The sequence below is a fragment of the Filicampus tigris genome, chromosome 21 (assembly GCF_054856515.1).
Source record: "Filicampus tigris isolate MCC_2025a chromosome 21, RoL_Ftig_1.0, whole genome shotgun sequence".
Taxonomy (NCBI): Eukaryota; Metazoa; Chordata; class Actinopteri; order Syngnathiformes; family Syngnathidae; genus Filicampus; species Filicampus tigris.
The window spans coordinates 4,816,153-4,836,896 of NC_141237.1; the positions used below are offsets into that span (position 1 = coordinate 4,816,153).

General features: G+C 45.3%; 3 protein-coding genes across 7 annotated transcripts in view; 2 read left to right on the top strand and 1 right to left on the bottom strand.

Moving 5' to 3' along the window:
• Nucleotides 1–7,458, top strand: zdhhc23b (zDHHC palmitoyltransferase 23b). 3 transcript variants are annotated; one of them, XR_015084229.1, is made up of 9 exons: nt 1–150; nt 286–418; nt 1,576–2,172; nt 2,593–2,760; nt 3,203–3,452; nt 4,450–4,616; nt 5,292–5,469; nt 6,454–6,629; nt 7,274–7,458. XR_015084229.1 is itself a non-coding variant. In XM_086020530.1 (7 exons), the coding sequence occupies exons 2-7, from the start codon at nt 288–290 to the stop codon at nt 4,546–4,548; spliced, it is 1,149 nt and encodes a 382-aa protein (XP_085876656.1). In that variant the 5' UTR covers nt 1–150; nt 286–287; the 3' UTR covers nt 4,549–5,244. The 3 variants fall into 3 exon arrangements, 2 of the variants coding, with proteins under 2 accessions (XP_085876656.1, XP_085876655.1); XM_086020530.1 differs by lacking the exons at nt 5,292–5,469; nt 6,454–6,629; nt 7,274–7,458 and having other exon boundaries at nt 1,576–1,794; nt 1,891–2,172; nt 4,450–5,244; XM_086020529.1 differs by lacking the exons at nt 6,454–6,629; nt 7,274–7,458 and having other exon boundaries at nt 4,450–5,950.
• On the bottom strand, nt 4,661–15,651 carry ccdc191 (coiled-coil domain containing 191). Its single transcript, XM_086020488.1, has 17 exons — nt 15,450–15,651; nt 14,764–14,802; nt 14,425–14,560; nt 14,207–14,341; nt 13,793–13,971; nt 13,218–13,396; nt 12,590–12,746; nt 12,338–12,528; nt 11,874–12,093; nt 10,377–10,711; nt 10,012–10,097; nt 9,170–9,252; nt 9,008–9,097; nt 8,717–8,860; nt 7,264–7,416; nt 6,484–6,638; nt 4,661–5,427 (listed from the first exon to the last, which is right to left on the bottom strand). The coding sequence occupies exons 1-17, from the start codon at nt 15,537–15,539 to the stop codon at nt 5,286–5,288; spliced, it is 2,514 nt and encodes an 837-aa protein (XP_085876614.1). The 5' UTR covers nt 15,540–15,651; the 3' UTR covers nt 4,661–5,285.
• qtrt2 (queuine tRNA-ribosyltransferase accessory subunit 2) overlaps nt 12,555–20,744 on the top strand; it is a 15,553-nt gene continuing 7,363 nt past the window's right edge. For 2 of the 3 annotated variants that reach the window (XR_015084227.1, XR_015084228.1), the window contains exons 1-5: nt 12,556–16,374; nt 16,460–16,515; nt 17,618–17,694; nt 18,121–18,330; nt 19,845–20,044. Coding sequence is in view for 1 of the 3 variants with exons in the window: in XM_086020528.1 (XP_085876654.1) it covers nt 16,157–16,374; nt 16,460–16,515; nt 17,618–17,694; nt 18,121–18,330; nt 19,845–20,044 (761 nt within the window). In the remaining 2 variants the exon portion in view is untranslated. Of the gene's footprint in view, nt 16,375–16,459; nt 16,516–17,617; nt 17,695–18,120; nt 18,331–19,844; nt 20,045–20,744 lie in introns of all 3 variants that reach the window. The other variant, XM_086020528.1, reaches the window with a different exon arrangement.

The following is a 20,744-nucleotide window of genomic DNA, read 5'->3' on the forward strand; positions in this document are numbered from 1 at the left end:
GAAGAGAAGCAAGTTGAGAGCGCCAGCACAAGAGAGCCAGGGGACCGGGGAGACAGAGATTGCCAGAGAGAGGACACAGAGCAAGGACAAGAGACGGTTGAAGATCCTGAGATACAAGAAAAGTGTGCGACACAGACGGACAATAGACAGGTATGTGCACCCACAAATAATGCTAACTAGAAGCTTACAATTATCAAGAAAACATTGAGAAGGGATCCCACTGTAATAGATGCTGAGTGGGCAAAACATCACATGATAAAACTGACTCGAGTGCTTCTCTGTCAGCCATGAAGAGAAGGCGGGACGAGGACGAAAAGGAGCAGTTGTGCTGCTGCGAGTACGTCAACAGACGCGGCGAGCGAAGCCACGTGGGGGCCTGCTGCTGCGACTGCGAGGATCTGGACGACGCCTGCGACAGGTACGCCGGATAACGCCAGGCGACGCCGTGCATCCATTTTTGTGCGGTACAGTAAACCCTGGCGGGGATAGTTCAAGGTTCAACCAATCTGCGATAAAGGCCATATAAATTTGTCAAAAATAGTTTTACCCTCTGTGCACTTTAAACACATTTGAACTTATTAAAGCACTTTATTCTGTAGGGTGCTCTCTCTTTCTTATTCTCTATTGTGTTGTACATTTTAGAGCGACAATTTTGCCTCAATTGACTTTATTGAGAGATAGTCCATCACTCAAACGTGGTAGCCACTCTGATTGCATACTGGAAACACATTCTATATGATAATCATGACGTATTAGCTGTTCGGGTAAAATTATGATGTCAAGACCTTCAATATCGAGCGAGTCCATCATTATTCATTTTCCTCGGAAAAGTAATTATGAACACTTGGAGCTCAGGGACAAATGGGGGCGTTTTTATTACACTTTATTATCTCCCTATGATGAGCGAGATTGTCGGACGTGACGGGTCGGCGGTTAGCGCGTGACTGCGTGGCAGCCATTTTAGTTCATGAAACACAGGAAAATCTCACCTCGGGCAATTAATGTCCTGAATTAATGTTTTAATGGCAGCTGTTACAGCGCAACCTTTTGGCTTTAAGAAAAAATAAGTTGGGTCACTTGTACCTCAAGGCACCACTTTATGTCCCCTTTACTCTTCTCAATGCCAGACATTTTCAAAAAAGAGAACCTATTGAGCGCCAGCCAATTGAAAACATTATGATTGATCTTTCAAGGCTACAAACTTCAAAAACTATTTGCAAACTATTTAGTAGTAGTAGTATTTAGTAGTGTGTGTTTGTGTGTGCATCATGCCATGCATGTTTGTGTGTATGTATGTACATTGCGTCATTGCTTCTACTTCTAAATGTAAATAATCTTGGCAATATTTTCCCTCTTTTGTGCCACTCTTTGGAGTAGATTTAACGTAGCAAACACTTTGCTCAGTCACAACCTGCCATGTTCACATTGTTTTGATACAAAGTGATCTCATCCAAAAGTGACCCATGCTGCCATCTGCTGTCCATAGTTAGTGTGGTGGCCAAGACTTTTCTCTGCCCATTCCCATAAAAAAAAACGTAGTCAATTGCCGTCGTTGCCAACGGTGTTGTTTTTCAGGTTTTTGAAGCGAGAGCCTCAACGTCCAGAGGCACTTTCCCGCGTGGCTGCCGACATCAGCGACCGCGTCCGCATCCCCTGGCTGCGGGGCGGCGCCCGCAAAGTGGACCTGTCCGTCATCCCTCCTCTGGTCTTCCTTCCGGCACTGCTGCACCTCGCCGCGTTCCACTTCCTGCTCGGCGCGGCGGTTCTGATCACTCTGCCGGGCTTGTTGCTGTGGTACTACTACTTCACCCACCGCAAAAAAGCCCGGACACAGTTTTTTCTTAGCCTGGCGGTTTTCTCCTTGGCTTACATGTACTACATATTTGTCAGCAAAGTGGTAGCGCGCGGGGGCGTCGGTGCCGTTCAGGTTGCCGTGGTAACGGCGGGGCTCCTGCTCACCGTGCTGGGCCTCGCTAACACCAAGAGAGGCCCTGGCGTCGTGAAGCCGAAAGAGTCGGATCCTGTTCTCCACGACCGGGTGGGGTGGTCGCAAGAGGCGGAGCCGAGCCGGAAGAACTGGTGTTCGGTGTGCCGGGTGGTGCGGCCCCCCAGGGCGGGACACTGTCGGATATGCGAGGTCTGCGTGCTGCGGCATGACCACCACTGTGTCTGGTGGGTTCCAGTTCTCATACCTCTTTCCTCACCTTTTCTACTTTTATCTCTGCTCAATTCAACATAGTCATCTGCTACTATTCGCAAGCACTGCCACAAATAGTGAAAGCCTGCGAGTAACCCCCCCAACCGCCCCCAACTCCCTTGCACAAGATGGCTTAAAGTCTAATTGAAGCTCTTAAACTCCCTTGATATGGTTGCTTTTGACGCATGTTGCCACCAGATGGCGCCAAAGGAAACGTATTGTTTTGGTTGCGCACACAATCTTAATGCAATGGCAAACCTTTAGCATCATCCACTGAAAATTATTTGACAAGACTGATCCCATCATTGTGTATTTTGTCTCCCCTAATTTGTGTTTGTGCGCACCCCGCCACTGAATTCCCTTCGCATCTCCTTCGCACACGGCGGGCGGTTCAGGATCGACAGCTGTGTGGGCCGGGATAACCACCGCAGCTTCCTGTTGACACTTGTCCTCTTCCTGTCCACGTCCTTGTACGGGATCGGTGTGGCGCTGCGGAGCGTGTGTTCGGAGCAGAACGTCCTCACCGCTTTGTTCTACTGCCCGGGAGTCTATGAGGAATACAGGTAAAATTCTTTTCGAAAGTGATATAAAGCCAATTTATTGCCATCCCAAAAAATCAGTTAACTACAGTCAATGTTTAAAGCAAACTATTTTGGTCTAACCCTCGTTTACATTGGGTGTGATTCCATTGTCAACCAGTAGATAGCAGCACACTCATTTAGTTTTGATATGGTGTAAATTTGAAAGAAGAAGAAGAAGTAACGAAGTATTTCTCCACAGGCTGTATTTTGGTGAGAATGCAAAGCTCTCTTATTCACTGCTCTCAATAGGTTTAAAAATGTTTATATTATTTTTTAAAGTGTCTTTAAAAACAGTTAAGTGCCGTAAACGAAGTACATTGAACCACCAAACTTTAGAATTAGGCCGGCATGCTAACCACTAATCCATCTCCCGCGATAATGTCCCCGTTATCGTTGCTCACTAGCGCGTGCTTGTGTGTTTCAGTGGCGCCCTGTGCTTCACGAGCGCCTGGTACTGCACCGTGGTGACGTGTGGCGTCCTCCATTTGTTGCTGACGCAGCTGCTCAACATCAGCTACAACGTGACGGAGCGCGAGGCGCGAACTGCCGTTCGGGAGCGTTCCGGCCGCCGGGCCTTGTTGGGGCTGGCCGTGGACACCGGCGTCCACTCGCGGGGCCTGTGCGCCAACTGGGCAGAGTTTTTTACCATGCCGGAGGAACGCACGCGCAGACGTGTAAGAGCCGTATCGCCATTCCACACTTGTCCACTGGAGGGCAGCATGGCGCCTTATAAACAAGGCTTCCGCTTGACTGGAGTTCTTTCGTACTTGAATACTTATGTACTGTGTTGTTCATTATCTTTGACACGCAGCTTAAGGTCATCAAGATGTACTAATACACTCTAGTAGCACACTTAGTAGAATGACTATCTTTCTGTCAACATTTTTTCCACTACTAGTGCCTCCTAGTATGTAACATGTAGCTGTCCTACTAGTGTACAGAACTCATTTCAAATGTTGAAATGCCACAAAGTAAAGTAAAAAATGTTAGACGTTCTACTAGTGCACTGAATTGACTCACATGTGAGGGCAAAGAGTGTACTAGTGCATGGACCTTAAGCTGGCTATCAAAGATATTGAATGAGTGCTCAATCGCTTTTCCATAAAGTGGGACAACTACATGTCGGTAGTGTGCACTAGTTGACATGTTACTAGTGAGGCAAAACTGTTTACTAGTAGCGCACAATTTTGCCTCACTAGTAACACGTCCAAAAATGTCACGGATTGCTCTATTCTATTTATGTGAATGAATTGTTTTACTAGTGGGGATAGAGTCAATTAACCCATTGCAACGGATATTTGAACACAAATGGAGCAGCACTTGTAGACAATGGGATAATGGGACTACACTTCCAGGGATAGATGCTTTATCCTCTTCTAGAAATGACAAATATGAGTTACTAAGGCTTACTGAGTAGTGACCATCTCCATGTTTATGCGTATGTCCATGATGTCCATTGAATTGATGGAAAAAAATTCTTTCCATTCTATTCTATTATGTTATACATGTTTTTATGAGGTACATTATTCTACAGTGCAACCTTTTTCTTCAGTGCCTCCAATGTCACATTTCCGATGCATCCGCTAACCTTCCCTTCCCGTTGCGTCGCCTTCATCTGTCCCCTTGACTTTTCCTTCCGCCACTGAGCGTTGTCTTTTGTGTCCTCCCTAGTGCCATCCAGGGAGCGGAGGTGACGAGTCACCCGTGAAAGTCAGTCATTCCAACATCCATCCCGCTTTAGGGGCGTCGTCACGCCCAGATGACGCCTGATCAGAAAGTCTGCCGCTGGCACCAAAAGCCGCAGGTTGTCAGGCCCAGTATTTTTCCGCAGCGGACAGGTACAAATATACGTTTACTGACTGTCGAGAAGTTCTGAGCGGCTCGGGTGTGGGGGTTTTTTTTCCTCCATGTGCTTGCGTGTGTTTTCGCCTTTTTCCTTCCTCATTCGAAAAACACTCGTGTAAAGTTCATTGAAGACAAAATGAGGGCCGAGTAAAGTCTGGCTGGCTCTGATCTTTAATTCGGCCCACTGAGCATTTACATTGGAGTCGTCAAGCTCGCTTCACATCAATCGATATGTCCTACTTAAGCAAAGGAAGTGTGCTTACTTCACTTTTAACACATATTCCAAGCATTTCCTCCAAGATTAAGTGAACACATCTTTTTAATAACGCGATTCGAGTGGATTCAGTAGAGTTGAGAAAACGACCACGCTGTGGAAACGAACGGGGTGGCGACTAAACAGAACACTGACATACCTCTTGCCTTATTTCGTAATTAAGAGCAATAAATAAAAAATAAGGACCAGTTTGGGAAGAATGTCATTTTTGACCGACTCGGGAAAAAAACGGAACCGTCGACGTCTTGCTGTTTTCTCGGTGGCTGGCATGAGTGTTGTACATCTCTTGGGCTGACATTGGCCGGCTTTTAACGCGTTATTCTTTTCTCAATAAATGATTGACGACGTTCTGTGTTACTTGTGTGAGTTGGTCCGCCACCGGGCTTTTTCACAGAGGACGTGACCAGAAACTGGGCAGCACCTCAGTCACTTTCCTGCAAAGCCTCTCCCGCCGCTCCTCGCGCTCCCGTTCCTTGCGCTGCAGACAAGGAAGAAGCCTCCAGGCCTGGAAGCATCGCCGGAGCGCTGTTCTGAAGTCAGACCAAAAGTCAAACAAAAAACAACAAAGAACTGTAAGAAACTGAATGGCTCTGGTCCTTTGCCCCCGACGGGAAAGTTGCTTCTTCTTTCTTAGAAAATGTTGCTAATAAGATGAACATTATTTTTAACCATAGCCATACTGATAACTTTGGGTTACTTTCGACTAGGGGTAGACCGATTATCGGCCGGGCCGGGCCGATTATCGGCGCCCGTATTCTCTGTTTTGGCGACGATCGGCATCGGCCTTTTTTAAAACATCTGATTGCCGATAATAAATCAATTTCAAACCGTGTTGAAATCAAAACAAAGATATGTGAAAGTTACAATTTCTGTCATTTTGAAATTGTGGAGAACTTCATTTACTGTCGACTACGACCCTGGGTGCGCCCTGAACTTTTTGTTAGTATTTGAGAAAGATGTATATTGTCAAAAAATTATGGTAATAATAATACCAAAAAAAAAAACCCTACATTATGCAAATCTGAAAAATTGTTCAATAAATATATGCTTAAAGCCGTTTCGTTTTTTGTTTTTTTTTAAGATTGCCAATATTGTCTTTTTTTTACAAAAAATTAATATCGGTTCCAAATATCGGTTATCGGCCGCCTTGACTGCTAATAATCGGTATTGGCGCTGAAAAAAAACATTGGTCCATCCCTACTTTTGACCCATCAGTTTTAAGAATGTATTTACCATAATCCCCAACATCAATAAACAACCATACAAATTTGAGATTGCTCATTTGTTAGTGAGCTCACTTAAAAAAATGAATCCCCCCCCACTCTTTGAGACTGCTGGTTCTGCTTTATGCAAATGAATTTCATCAAAATACATGCTTATGATGGCACTCTGCCAGCGGCAAAACACTCCGCATACTTTCCAACCTAATTGACCGCGCCGCCGCTGGACTCACAAGCAAATAAACGTCTTTTTTTAAAAATTCCAAACCCTCATTTGTCATCATCTGGCGGGGCGGTGACACTTATTGCTTTTCTGACTAAGTACAAACTCCGCAGAGTTCCAGGCGAAAGCGGGCCGTTCCACACCTGTTGTCGTGCCCCTCGGCCAGCCGCTGATGTTCCAGCGCCAGCCTCTTCTCCTGGCTCACGTGGTCCAGCAGAGCTCGCAGGAACCTCCTCAGCGTGTGGGCGCGGCAGAAGACATCCGCCTGCGCCTCCTGAAGCAGCCGCAGGTCTTCCAGCTGTCACAAATGTCACAAAATTAAATCATATATAATCCAATCAGCCGTTATATCCCCAACCCAGACACAACAATGCCCACAGGCACATGTCTTCTTTATCCTCTGCAAAGACCTCAAAGTATTACTGCCGAGGAGTTGTGAGGTCTCTCGTCAAATGCTCTGTCAGTGAAATACATTTATTATTGTAAACCTACATTGTATTTTTTTTTTTTTAAATTTAATCAGCCGATTAATCGGTTATAAGACCGGTTCAATTCTCTACATCCTATTTAATCATTGTGTTCCTTCGGCTCAATAAAGTTTGGGAAACACTGGTTCGAAACCACTTATCCTCAAAATGGCTGTCGGAACATATTCGGGCTCACTGAAGTTCATAATGTGGAAGCGCCCCTATCTGGCTTCACTTTATTACCGTTCCTCATCGTCTAATGCTTCCTAGTGTGGACTAAAGTGATAAAGGCTGAACTTGTATTAACCAGAAAGTCCAAGCGGGGCTTATTTTCTCACATTGGGAACACAATATGGAGTGCAGGCAGTGTGGAGATTAGTCACTGCCAGAGGATGGACCAGAGCAATCCTGATTGAGTGTCCGTATGTTTGTGTGTGCGTGCGTGCGTGTACACACTCTTTTCCAGTAGCTTAAGCTCCTGCGGAGAAGAAGTCTCTGGTGCAGTCGGTCAGCGCGTGCCTCCCTCTCAGACAGAGCGTCTCTCGCCGACTGGCGCCACTGCAGAACGCATCGCCTCAGAAGGGAGGCCGACTGATGGTTCTCGGCCAGCTGGCGGCCGGTGCGAAGGAGTCAAGACAGAGAGCGGGGAAGGGTATGAAATAATGCCACGCGCGTGCTCAGTAATCGGCGTTAGTCCACCCACTTGTGGCATATCAAAAAATGTCGATTAGACAGCATTAGAACTGCGCAGGTGTCTAAGGCTGCCCGCAATAAACGGTCACTTTAAAATGTCTTACTGTATTGTGAATATATATATTTTTTTCCCTAAAAAGTATATGTAATCATATTGTAAGACATTGTAACATGCTGGTGTAACATGAACACTGTGCTTAAATATGCAAAATATCAACTTCTACTTAATATGTATAATAATGATTAATTCATTAAAAAAGTGGAGTAAAAAAAAAAATGAGCCAAATAAATGTTTGGAAGCAAACAGTTCTGCAACTGCACTGTAAAGTTAAATACAACTGAGCGGTGCTTAAGACATTTTGACTATTTAATGAAGTGATTATTTGGCGCACCACACCATAGTGCTCCTGCCTGACTTTTTGAGAATCACTGTGCCTTAAACAGATGGATTATGCTCATTTGCCAAGATTAATTATGCTCATTTGGAGGATTAGTCATGTTAAAAGAGGATGTGACAATTTGCGGCTTCATTATCATTTTTCTACCAGTCACAAAACACTAAAAGCAATGAGTGAAGCGCAGCGATAAAGGAAATATTATGGATGCAAATAATGATCACAAATTGCAATTATTAAAATCATATAGTCGATGGTTAATATATCAATAAGATAATACTTGATTCATATATATAAAATATTACAGAAATGTATTTGTTTTTGCTCGGGCTTTCTGACTTCTCACCGTTGCCATTTTATGACTGGTAGTCGGAGGGCATGCTCAGCATGCATAATAATGACACGTGTGCATAATTGAGCCTCATAAAATACGATTTCCCAGCAAGTCATTTCAAGTTTAAAATTTGATTAACATTATAATCGCGCGCCAAACAGACGACTAAACGGGCTTTTTAGTTGAGGGATAAGATTATCTCTCAAACATGCAGTCTACTTTTTGGAAGAACAGATGCGGCACTTGTTTGCCTTCCAGCTAGCACACACACACACACACACACACACACACAAACAGGCGCCGCATGTGAATTTCACGTCCAACGAGGCGAGGATTTTATTATACAAATGCTTGTTGTGTCTAATTGGAGCTTGGAGATCAGAAGTCCTCTGAAGCGCCGTATGATATAAGCGCCTCAAAGTTAAAGTAGCAAGTGGTTAGTGGACTGCCAATCAAAAAAAAAAAAAAAAAATAGGGAGTCAATTACCACTTTGTTGGCCTGCTTGATCTCCAGGAGGCGTTTCCATGGCGCCAGGCCTCGGCGACGCAGCACCTTCCTGTCGTAGTGGCGACGGGCCCGATCCATGAGCTGCTGCTGTTGTTTCATTTGCTTCACTTTCTCGTCTTCCTTCTGCACGGCAAGGCGGCGGGGAGGGGTTGGAACAACGCAAAACGATTTGCAAATTAGTTCACCGCGCCGGTGGTAGCCTCCAAATGGCGTTATCGTCAACGCCTGCACCCCCTTTTGTTCCATCGGGCACCCCGCGGAGCGTCTCACCATCCTGGCCAATCTTCTCTCGTGCCACTTCTGGGCTTTCTCCGCTTCCTCCTCCCTCAGCTTCTGCTCCTTGACAGCCTTCATCTCCGCCTAAATGAAAGAAGCCCGCGCGATAACAAGAGCAATCGAACGAGCCATGTTGGCCTCTCGCCTCACTCTCACCTGTTTTTCCTCTTCCTTCACCCGCTTCAGTTCCTCCGTTTGCTTCTTCCGCTCGGCGCGGACGCGGGCTCGCGCCTCCATGGCTGGGAACGCAAGATATTTATGATAAGACTGAAATTGAAAGCGTTTTTGTAAACAAAATAAAATAATCCTGAAAACGATTTTTAAAATAACTGCCACTTCATCTAGTGCTTATGGAATTAACTAACGCTAACGGTAATTATAGCGGAAATGTGTTTCGTTCGGGGTTCATTTTAAATTTGTAAATTGTAGCGTTACTAGGGATGTAGCGATCAATCAAGAATCGCTTTCAAATCGATTCGATCCGACTGATCGACTAACCGATTCGATTAATTGAAACAAAATTGAGTTAAATGATGTCTTGAAACTTTTTTTCATCCCGGATGCTTGGCACATTTTGAACGTGTGGATCAAATTGTGCTTTTGCGCCAAACATTGCGTATTGTGGGTGGCTGCAGAACCACACTAGTGCACAGAGACAAGCATAGTAGCAATTAAAAAAAAAAATCGAATTCAATCGAACATCGGGAACTGAAAATCGAATCGAATCGGGGCTTGAGTGAATCGTTACATCCGTAAGTATTACTGTATGTCCGTACAAAAGAAGGAAGGTTAAACAAACCCGCTCTCAAAACCGCGTCATTAAAATGATAAGTGGTTTGGAAAATCCAATCGTAGTAAAATCGAACCATAATGACAACTCCAAAGCTATTATAACCCCGATGATAAAACGGAAGTTTGTACATCCCATTGACAACTGTTGTGTGTAGAATGCGACTGTCGTGCAATTTTCTGAGCCGCCGTGTGAAAGCCTGACCGACCTGAGATGATTGGGCAAGTCTGTGGCTTTGTTTTTTGCCACGGGGGTGCATCGGGCCCGTCGGGTTCCGCCGCTTCCGTCGGCGCTCTGCAACAGCAGCAAGCTGATTGTGGCGCGTGACGTGATCACCTGGCTTCTTTTCAAGCTCAAGACTCCATTCTCTGTCCCGACTTAACTGTCGGGCGGACTGAAATGGCAATTTGCAACCGAAGGAACCTTGGCCAGTTCTCTCACCTTTGGGCCAGCCCACATCAATTATGCAATCCTGCCTCTGGTCATAAGTCTTCCCGAGGCAAAGTGGCACCCCGGATGGTAATACATACGCCGTTTTTAAACCGGTGGACCCGCCATTGAAAAAAATCCCACCTTGGCTGTGTGGAGGCAGCGGTCCTCTGCGCCTCCAGCTCCCAAGCAGACATGACCTTCTCCCGCTTGAGCTTTGCGATCTCCTCCTGTTGCTCTTTGAGCTGCCGCTTCTGCTGCATGATGATCTTCTTCTGGGCGGCGTGGCGGTTTTCAAAGCGGCTTCCGTGCGAGCTTTTTGTCTTTTGGCCGCTGACGTCGTCGTCATGTTCGGCACTGTCCGCGTCCCGGTCCCCGCGCCGGGCCTCGGCGGCGGCTTCCTCGCGCCGGCCGCTTCGGACCCGAGCGCCCGCGGGGGTTTTACGACGGCGCGTCTTGACGGGCTTCCGGGGATCATCCTGCAGGTCACGACAAAGAGGCTTACAAAAAAAAAAAAAAAACTCTTTTCTGCTGGTTCACTTTTTGAACCACTTAACAGGGCGTTGAACCTAATAAGATGAGGTTGGGCAGTGTTTTCTAACTTTTATGCCATCATAGAACACATGTTTGGTTTGACTTCTTTAAAGGGGCCACAATTTTTCATCAGTGCTACTGTATGACAAAAAAAAAAAAAAGTGCTCTTAATATATTGAATTGTATTTTTTAATAGCAAAGACAAACAAAAGGTGTGGAGCAAAAAAAAAAACAACCCAAAAAACACATACTGTAATTTTTTTCTTGCATAAAAATGACCATTAAAGGATGGCACAAAACTGCTGAACAAGAAACTAACTTTAAGTGCAAGAACTCATTTTGTCATTTTTTAAAAGCATAAATCAACTCACTCAAAATATTAATATTGAGGTACTATGTTTGCCCTGCATTCCTTCCAAACCTGCCCAAAATTATTAGGCCTACTCACATCATAGTATATATGGCAGTATAAGACCCAGTGTAATTACAACTCAGACATGTCTGCCATCTAGTGGCGATTGGTGGTATTACAACTTCAAACTAAAACCCACCCCTACATATTCGCCGTTTGGCATCCATATTTTTAATATTTTTCCGATTTATTTTTTATTTTTTTTCCCCCCCCAGAAATTTTGGACCCCCCTTTCCCCCAGTTCTTCCTGGAAAATGTACATTAAATGCTCATCATCGTTTTTGAAGAATGATTTTGGTGTTGTAAAAATCAAATTTGCAGTAGAATCCAACTATCCCCTCCAGCCCACAATCCACGCAGATAACCAGCGCAAACCTGATTACGAGCCCAACCTCCGCACTGACCTCGACGCCACGTGACTTCATCTCCCGCTCGCCACTTCCTTAGGTCCCCCGAGCTCTGTTCCACTCTGCTTCCACCTTCTAATTTGTATACCGGAGACGTATTTCCACCTGTTCTGTTCGCCATCCTGCCCTCAATATACGCAGCTCACCTCATAAGCCGCTTTTGGACTTGAGGAAAATTGTTGAGTCGACGCATTTGGGTCATCCGCTTCTTGCTGAGAAAATGTGTGCTACTAACATGGTGGATTCTATTTATTGACAAAAGTGTTTGGACAAAATGGTGGCCCGTACCTTCCCCGCGCCGTCCGGCGGGTCGCTTGCCAGCGTCTCCGGGGGTTTGAAGTGGCCCGACGTGGCTGCGTTGATCAGGGCGGCCATCTTGCGCCGGGTCTCCCGCTGTTGGGCCAGCAGCTCGCGTCGCTCGCGCTCCTGCCGGCACCACAGCCGCCACTCCTGCAGGTGGCGCCGTTGCAGGCGCCTCCGGTCGCTTTCCTCGGCCAGCTGCCGCTGTCTGCAGGAAGGCCACATGGACGCATGAGCAAAAATATTGGGACATTTAAAGGAACTATGGAGTTGACAACTGGGTAGTTGTGTACAAAACAACCCCACGAATGCGGTTGTTTTGGCAGAAATGACTACTTTCCTATTTAGCCAGACATTTTGGCAACATCTTCAGTCCTCTTGAGGGTGTTTTAGAAAGAGCAGAAAAATCATGAATCCGTCCCACAATTTTTTTTATTTTTTTTTTTACGTGCCTGTTTTCAGTGCGGAGCTCCTCCTCGGTCTTGGACACCTCCCGCTGATTCCTTCCCGCCCACATGACGGCGCGCCACGCTCGCCAGGCCCCGAGCTGCCTCCTCCAGTCGCACAGCGCCTTGGCCTTTCCCATACGCAGCCTCTGCTCCATCACCGCCGAGTACCAACGCGAGAAGTGCCTCTGCAGACGCTGCCACGCCAACGGTAAATACACAGCGCGCCCCCACACAAGTCACGGCCGGTAAACCAACCTTGAGGTTGTGCAGGCGAACAAAGATCTCAGCTTTCTTTTCTTGCCGCTGTTGCACGTTGTCCTCTGGCGGCTGCTGCTGCTGCTGCTGCTGCATTGTGGGAGACGAGGCAGCCGGCCGGAGGCTTTTGGCCGCCCGTTGACCTTCCACTCTTTCCCTGCGAAAGCGACACAGTGTGTGGGCAAGTGCCAAAGCAGATAGACCAAATGCTAGCAGTTGCTACGCTAACATCTAAGCAAGATAGCAAGCCGCTAATTTGCTAGGGGCAGTTTGACATCTTTTCTAGTATTTTGGTACTATTTGGTACTATTTCCAGGGCGAATCTAACAAGTCTTCAAAAGTCCGTTCAAAAGGATTTGAGCAATCGCGGTCGCACTCCATTCGGTTCCGCAAAGAGCGTCGTTAAGACAGCGGCGGATGCCCCGGGAAGACTGGCCGAATTTCGCTGATTGTCACCAAGGGGTGGGATGAGGTGTGTGTCGGGGGCGATGTGTAATTTGGTGTTGTTTTGTTTGGCTTTTTTTGACCTGACTTGATTTTTTCGCTTTGACTTAACCTAACATCTTTGGGGAATTTGTTTCTTTTTTTCTTAACTTTTGGAATTTCATTGAATATTTTACTGCATTACCTTTGTCTGAGGCGCTGCTCCAGGCCTCTCCTCTCCTCCCTCTGCCGCCGCATCCTGACAATCTCCTGCTGCACCTTCTCCTGCTGCCTCCTCCTGGCCTCCTGCCTCTTCCTTTCCTCCTGCTCCCGCTCTCGCCTCTTCTTGGCCTCCTCCTCGCTGAGCGCCCTGTTCTCACGCACCTTTTTCACGCACAAAATACATTATTATTTTTTTTTTCCTCAAAATGGGAAGCCATGCACCCCTCTCGATACAAAGACCAAAAAATTGACCACCAAAAGCACACCTTTTTAAAATTACAACGTCAATGTATAATTCACATTATTCTCCCAAGTAGCTCATTGGGTAAAAACCCAATTTGCACGTATTCTTTTTGTCCACTTCGGGTCACCAAATTGTACTGAAGTATCTGTGACTTTGAGTGTATATGGATTAAGTGACATAGGCGCCCATGTGGAAAAATGATTCCCGGTGTAAATAAGAGGTGAGGAATGATTACAACTTGTGTAGATCAGCCTTTCCCCAAATGTTTTAAGACATGCACCCCTTTCAACACGACGGCTCCGGTTGGCACTTACCTGCCGGTGGCGCACCTCCATGGTGACGACAGGGTCCGCGAAGGTCCTGTTGGCCCCGCCGCCATCCGCCACCAGCTTCTCCATCATCCCGCCGTCCAACACTTTCTGCTTCTTCAGGTCTTGCAGGAAGTTGTCGACGGCACTGTGCTCCTCTTCCTCGGCCAGGTGGTCGTACAGATCTAAATCGGGTTCCATCGCGTCAAGCCCAGCGCCAAACGTGTGCTTTGCTTTTTCCTCGGCTTTTTCGTTTGTCTTTCCTTTCGCGCCAATACGGGAGAGCACCAGTAGCCCCTTCCCAGTCGCTTTCCATTACTCAGATTTCACTTGCTTGACAGTGTTGCGCCTTCACACGGTGAGCACTTTCACTTTGTTTTTCTTTCATCGCGCGTTTAAGAATGCTAGTGAGCGTTTTACCATGGAAGTTATCGTAGTTGAATCCAGCGGGCGGCGGCGTGGCCGGGCTCCCCTTCTCACACGTCAGGCCACGTGTCTCCAACTCCAACTCGGGCTTCCAGGTGTTGTCCAGCCAGTCTCCCAACAGGGTCTGAGCTGCGACCACCCCAACATATCATTAAGCACAGCCCTTGTCACTTCTGGGCTGACTTCTTTTTTTTTTTTTTTTAAACGCCTACCTTCAGCGTAGGCGTCGTCATGATCCCTCAGCTGCTCCCAGCTGCGCAGGGCCATGGCCAGGCTTTTGCTTCCCGTCTGGGCTCTCCTGGGGAAGAAGACCTCGGATAGGGCGAACTCCGAGGCCTTCTCCACTTGCTGCCAAACGTGGAAAGTGAGAGAGTAACGTCGGGAAAAGTGGCCATCTTGCAAGACACGCTGATGCAAATAGTCCAAACGCTTATGGAGGTGTAATAGCCAAGTAGCCCAATAGCCAGCCCTCCAGACGAAACGCTTGTTGCAGCACTAAACAGGTGCCGAGACATAACATGTAATCAAACTGCCCAGTAAGTGCTGCCCACCTTCCTCCAGTGCTCGATGTCCTCTTTGTTTGCATGCTTCTGGAATAGAAGGGGGGAAAAAAAAAGAATCTTGCGTAAGCATGTTGAGCGTTTGCAAGCAAGGGCAAATAGACACTTAAGAGGCTTTTCAGACCAACATTTGACCAGCAAACTAATGTGTTTCTAATATAGTTTTTTTTTTTTTTTTTCTTAGAATTTATAAGTTAAACTATTCGCAGTGGACAAAGGCCGAGCCGAACACGAATAGATGAAGCTAGTATCAGCCAACCTTGCTGTCAACTAGTTCACATTTGATTATTGAACTGGTTGGTAGGTTTTACAAACGTAGGTTTAAGGCCCAAAATAGGCTAAAAAGGTCCATTCACATCTGGTTGCCAATTGAAAAGCTGTAAGCTCTGAGTCTAATTTAGGTCTGGAGCTGCAAAAGTTTGCCTTTTTAACCTGTTGCGAAAAAGACCACGGACACCTCGGGCCAAAGTCGGCAGATTAATTCCAGAGAAGGCTTAGCTGGTCGCCTTAAATCAGCAGATTAGCTGGAAAAATCATAAATGTCACATTAATTCAATTTAATACTCCTTTCGGGTTCCTTTTATAGATGAGAGAATGTGTTGAGGAGGATTTATGATAAAGAATGGTGTTCATATGATATTTGCTTAGTTACAATGGTTAGTATGGAGGTCACATACCTTGGATGCGGATGGCTTTGCTGTGCCATTCTTACCAATGCTCTTCCTACACCTGAAAAAGTGAGGCTCAGCGCCGGGTAATGCGGCCATCTCTTATGAAGATGCAATAGTTTATTACTTATTTCTGTATTGTCTTTGAAATTCCATCGGTATTGTCCAGAAAAGTCGAGTTCAATCATTAAAAAAACTCACAAACAAAGAATGTAAGATTCGTACACGAAGGATTGTGGGTACTGTAGTCCTTTGACATGTTTTGTTGCGACAAGAATGTATGTTTGAACTCCATTTTCCAAAATGCTTTTGGGCGATTAGGCGTCCCTCTGGTAACCGTGGCAACGTCGTAAGAATCACGAAATGCAAAAGGAATATATTAAAACGGAGTAAACGTAAAAGTAGTGCCAAATATCACAGCCTTTTAGTCGCGTGGGAATTTAGAAAATGCTAATACTGTTTGGTACTGTATTTCCCGCGAGTTGCTGAAGTCCGTTGTGATGACGTCACAATTCCTCGCCTAGTGGTTTCCTGACACACGGTGCTGAACGCGGGCGATAGTTCTTCAAATAAAGACAGCCGTAGCAAGTAACTATATGTTTTACCTTGCCTGAATACTTTGGGAGGTAATAATAACATTCCGTGACGAAAGGAGGACACAGACGACCCCAGGCTACTAGCTAAATTGTGCTTTGCGAAACTTGTATATTAGCCGCATGGCAGCTAGCAGGATGAAGCTCGAGTTGTCGCGAGTTCTCCAGGGAGGAAGCCGCCTGGGTGTCCTGAAGGGGCTCGGCAGGACCGGGCAGCACTCCCTGGAGCTACCAGGCTGTCTGTTGTACACACGCTGCGGTACAGTCCCACACCTGACCCAGGACACGTTGCACACCCTGGACAAGCTCCCGTCGGTCACCCAAGTCTCACTGGACCATTTGTGAGCCATACACATACACATTGTTGTAATTATTGCACACACACGTTGTACTGTGAATGAAACCATCTATCTTGATTTTATCCAGAGCAGAGCACCAAGAGGTGTTGGAGGAGTTCAAAGAAGGATTTAAGAAGTTTTCAGGTACTTTAAAAGGGACATTGTTTGGGAAAACAATCTTTTAATAGCTTACAAACAAATGTATGTGACTATTAATTGCTCCTAATTGTGTACAGTATTTATGTGTGCAAGGGTATACAGGGTTGAGTTGGCGACAGTAAATCATGATTTCAACGTTCTTGTCTAAATGGAATAGTAGGATTATAACTGGTGTCAAGGAAGTAGTGATTCATGTCAACTGAGAGACTGCTGGGGAAAAGCTAATTTTCAAAATCAAATAATTTTTTGTGTTTTCCTGATAACATACGTACAGTTATGAATGGTTTTAAAGTTTTCAAGCATCTCACATAAGTGCCTGTTTAAAGTTCCTGAAACCCTTTTGTCCAAAAGTTTACGAACAAGGGGCGCGTCTAACCATCTTGTATGAACTGTGATTTCTTATTTGAGTATGTGTGCATCAGTCATGTCAGAATAATTATATCTGGAAACTCGCCATGCTGCATTGCTGCCGTAACTGCATAACAGACGTCACGGGTGAAAGATGGACACGTTTATGCCACACGGTTTAAGAGGAGGGGAAACCTAATTTTGACTGACAACTTGGAAATGCTGTTGAACAGAGTGAGAAACTGAATTTTGATGGATAACTTGGAAATGCTGTAGAACAGAGCTAGGGTGGTCCGGTTCAAGAAGACGTGACACCGCTAATAATTTATAGCTTGCTTTATAATCCAGTCCCAATTCTTTTGAAGCCAAACCTTGAACTACTCTCCTCAACCCTTTTAGAGCATTTGCTTGGGTGTCTTCTTTCATAGAGGCGAAGTTACAATTGACGTGATTTGTCCTTGAATTTAGAGGCTGAATAGCCTACCGAGGAGGTTGCGAACTCTGTATTATTCATAGAAATGCCCCGCAATGGTGACCTCATTCAACATTGCTTTATGAACATAAATGCGCTTGCGAGCTTTTGCCTCCTCAGGCGACTAAAGTGGAATTGTTACAGTGTCATATGTTATAAGGACAACAAGGGATTATTATTACGTTTCAGTGACAAATTCTGCAGTCATTTGCCCCACTGTTTGTATTTATGAGGCAATTTCCCCCCCCCAACTTTTGTCCTCCCCAGGTCTTCATGACACAGTTTTGTTTTGCACACTGCATGACCCTGCGACTCCGAGCCCCACTGGCTACACAACCAACAAGGTTAGACAGTCTCCTTTTCTTTTTTTTTTCTTTTACATTCAACGCTGAGAGTTCATTCATCTGGTTCAGCTTCTATTCAAGTTATAGATTACAAACTAGCTATTCAAGTTTGTAATAGGAAAAAAGCGTGGCAGAACAATATTTATTCAGATCCCATTAGGGCTGAACTAATTCTTAATCTGTTTTATTTTTCAATCAATTGATGAATTGGTAAAAAAAAAAAAACATTTTTAAATTTCCAACACTTTATAAAAAAAACAGGACTTTTCAGATCTAGAAAATGCACAAACAATTTATGATTCAGTTATTGGTTTGGTCCTTAACATCCATTAGAAAATGGCAACTAAACTGCAGTGTTGTCTTTTTTTCCCCCCTCCAATGAACAGTGAGCCATTTCATGCATGTCCGTTTTTGCCTGGCGTGTAGACGGTGTCCGTGTGGGGAAGCGGCGGGCGCATGGAGCTGACGGCAGCCAAATTCATGGCCCTGCAGAAGCTGCTGCGGCCCGACTGCTACGTGAGCATGGCTGACGGCGAGACCTGGCAGGACAACACCTCCCGCAAGCGGGTCCGCAAGTCAGTGGAGCGGACCCTGGCCCACTTGGACGAGTGTCTGTTGCTGCACCAGGCTTCGCAGGTGCGGCCTGGTATCCTAATATTCTAATTTTGAAAGCTTTTCTCCCATAGGAAATAATGCAGTGTGAATTGAAAGTTCCATTGTAAAAGTTTAAATATTTTCAACAATTAAATATACTACATATGATACCATGGTATCGGTATCGGGCTGATACCAGCCTTATTTTAGGGTATCGGGTACTCGTGGAATCGGCTGATACCAGCCACCAATTATTTGTCGTTGTGTTAAATGAAACTTTATGTATCAGGTAATGGTTCTCGATATTGGTGGGTACCTAGAGTGAATACTCATACTGGTGTCAGTCTGAAAAAAAAGTGGCATCCAACATCCCTAATACGATAACATATACTGCACTATCGTATTCACTGTCTAGAGACTCACTTTTACCTGTTATTAATTTAATTTCTTCTATTTTTATTATGCATAACATTAGAATATAAAAATGATGACATCATTCACTGAATGGTACTTGTAATTTATTTGTTGACACTTTTTGCTTTCCTTTCCGCCATATTATCTCGATTGTTATGATAATAGGACATCCATCAACTCATGTTGTAAACGTATTTAATGATCCTCATGATGGTGATCTTATTACTGTTATTATCGTAGTTGCTCCTACTGCCATTATATTACTTAGACTGCATTTATTTGGGGATCCATTCGCTTGTGCATCTCCATTATCCTCATTATTGTGATGGGCTATGATTATCTATTTAGAATGGAGGAAAATAGAGAGAAAGCACTCGTCTCATAATTATCAAACTCTGGTTGGCTGCTGATGTTGATTTATTTACTTGTTTGATTTTGTTTTGTTTTTCCTTATCACAATTGACTTATTTTGGCTAGTGCGCTGGGGTGTTTCTTTGGTCTTTTTGGTTGTTTTGTGTTTGTCGCTTGTGGGTGAAAGATTGAGCTGGGGGAGGGGGACTCTGCCTCCTCTTGGCCCCCTTTTCCGCCCTGATATTCCTCCCTGGCTGTCCCCGTCATATGCATGGTTCTTGACACAAGTATACACCATCTTAGAAAAGATAAGACATAAAGGAAACAACACAACAAAGTCACATCGACTCAAGTAGAATAAGTTTAAGGTTGTAATTTTGTGAATGAATTTTTACAAGATTTTTTTTTTTTTACCAGAATGAGAGAATAAAGCTGTGATATAAAAAAAAAGCCATACTATTAATTTTAAAAATCGTAAATTGGTATCAGTAATTCGTAAAAAAAAAAAAAAAAATTGTGATATTGTGAGGAAAAAAAACTCTTAATTTCCATTGTGTGTTGTCGCCACACTTGTCGTCTTTGTCCTCTCTTGTACCCTTCTCTGGTGCATCAAAAAAAAAAAAAAAAAAAAAAAGGCAAAAGAAAAGCTAATTTACCCCCGGGTAATTTCTAATCAATATTGTCATGAGTCATACAATTACTGTTGACTTGATGAAGAATCCATATGTTATCATGACTGTGGAGCCCGTTTAATAGATTTGATTTGTACGCTCTTCCCGACCGGTCGCCAGGAGCTGGAGGGAGCGGCGCTGTTCGGTGCGGTGGAGGGCGGGGATGTCCTGGAGGAGAGGATGCGCTCGGCCAGGGAGACGGCCAAGCGGCCCGTGGCGGGCTTCTGCCTGGACGGCCTCCAGTCGGGCCGCCTGGACGGCGCCCTGAGGAGCCAGCTCATTGCCGCGGTGATCAAGGAACTGCCCGAGAACAAACCCAGGTGAGCCCCGCATCATGGAATTACAAGAACAAATTTGGTCATTTGATCATTTTATGATCTGCTGACTTTAGTTTACAGCTCATTACTTTGGCCACATCAAATTTTGTGATGTTCTTTCCGATGTTGACTTTTTTTTTTTTTTTTTTTATGCTAAAAGCAAGTGACTCAATGCTCCTCCACTCAATAAATTAGCCTGCTCTCCTGATGATTAGTGAATGTTCTCTACTCGATGCTCTCCACAGTCTGTCATTAGCACGGCTTGATTGATAGCACGACACAACTAGTTGAACATCGCTTACTTACGGCCAAAGCAGTCGGTTGGGCGAGATGCGTCCGGTTGGTTTCGGTCAATTCTTTGACATGATTTCTTTCTAATATTTGTATTTAGAGCCTAAAGGGCTGTTTTGCTACGACCGTGAGTGCGCGGATGCAGCGTTGATAATGCAAAATGACAGTTTCTGGAGCGCTCCAATCAATTACTCCCTCTCCTCTCACGCTGTCGGCCTGACGTTTACAGGCCCACGTACGCTACGTGAGCGAGCCTCCGTAACCAACACAAACTAGAGGGGTCTCCACATAGTCAGTTCCAAGGGACTTCTAGGGAATATGAAATCAGCTGAATCTTTTTTTTTTTTTTAATATACAAGAGACCCCTCGTGAGCTTCAGAGAGGTACCTGCGCTACGGCGTCTTCCCTGAAT

Coding starts and splice junctions, on each gene's coding strand:
- zdhhc23b (XM_086020529.1), top strand. CDS start 288: ATGAAGAGAAGGCGGGACGAGGACGAAAAGGAGCAGTTGTGCTGCTGC. Junction 2,173..2,592: donor CATGACCACCACTGTGTCTG/GTGGGTTCCAGT, acceptor CGGGCGGTTCAG/GATCGACAGCTGTGTGGGCC. Junction 2,761..3,202: donor GGAGTCTATGAGGAATACAG/GTAAAATTCTTT, acceptor TGTGTGTTTCAG/TGGCGCCCTGTGCTTCACGA.
- ccdc191 (XM_086020488.1), bottom strand. CDS start 15,539: ATGGCCGCATTACCCGGCGCTGAGCCTCACTTTTTCAGGTGTAGGAAG. Junction 14,561..14,763: donor ACATCGAGCACTGGAGGAAG/GTGGGCAGCACT, acceptor CACGTTTGGCAG/CAAGTGGAGAAGGCCTCGGA. Junction 13,972..14,206: donor CAACTACGATAACTTCCATG/GTAAAACGCTCA, acceptor AACCCGATTTAG/ATCTGTACGACCACCTGGCC.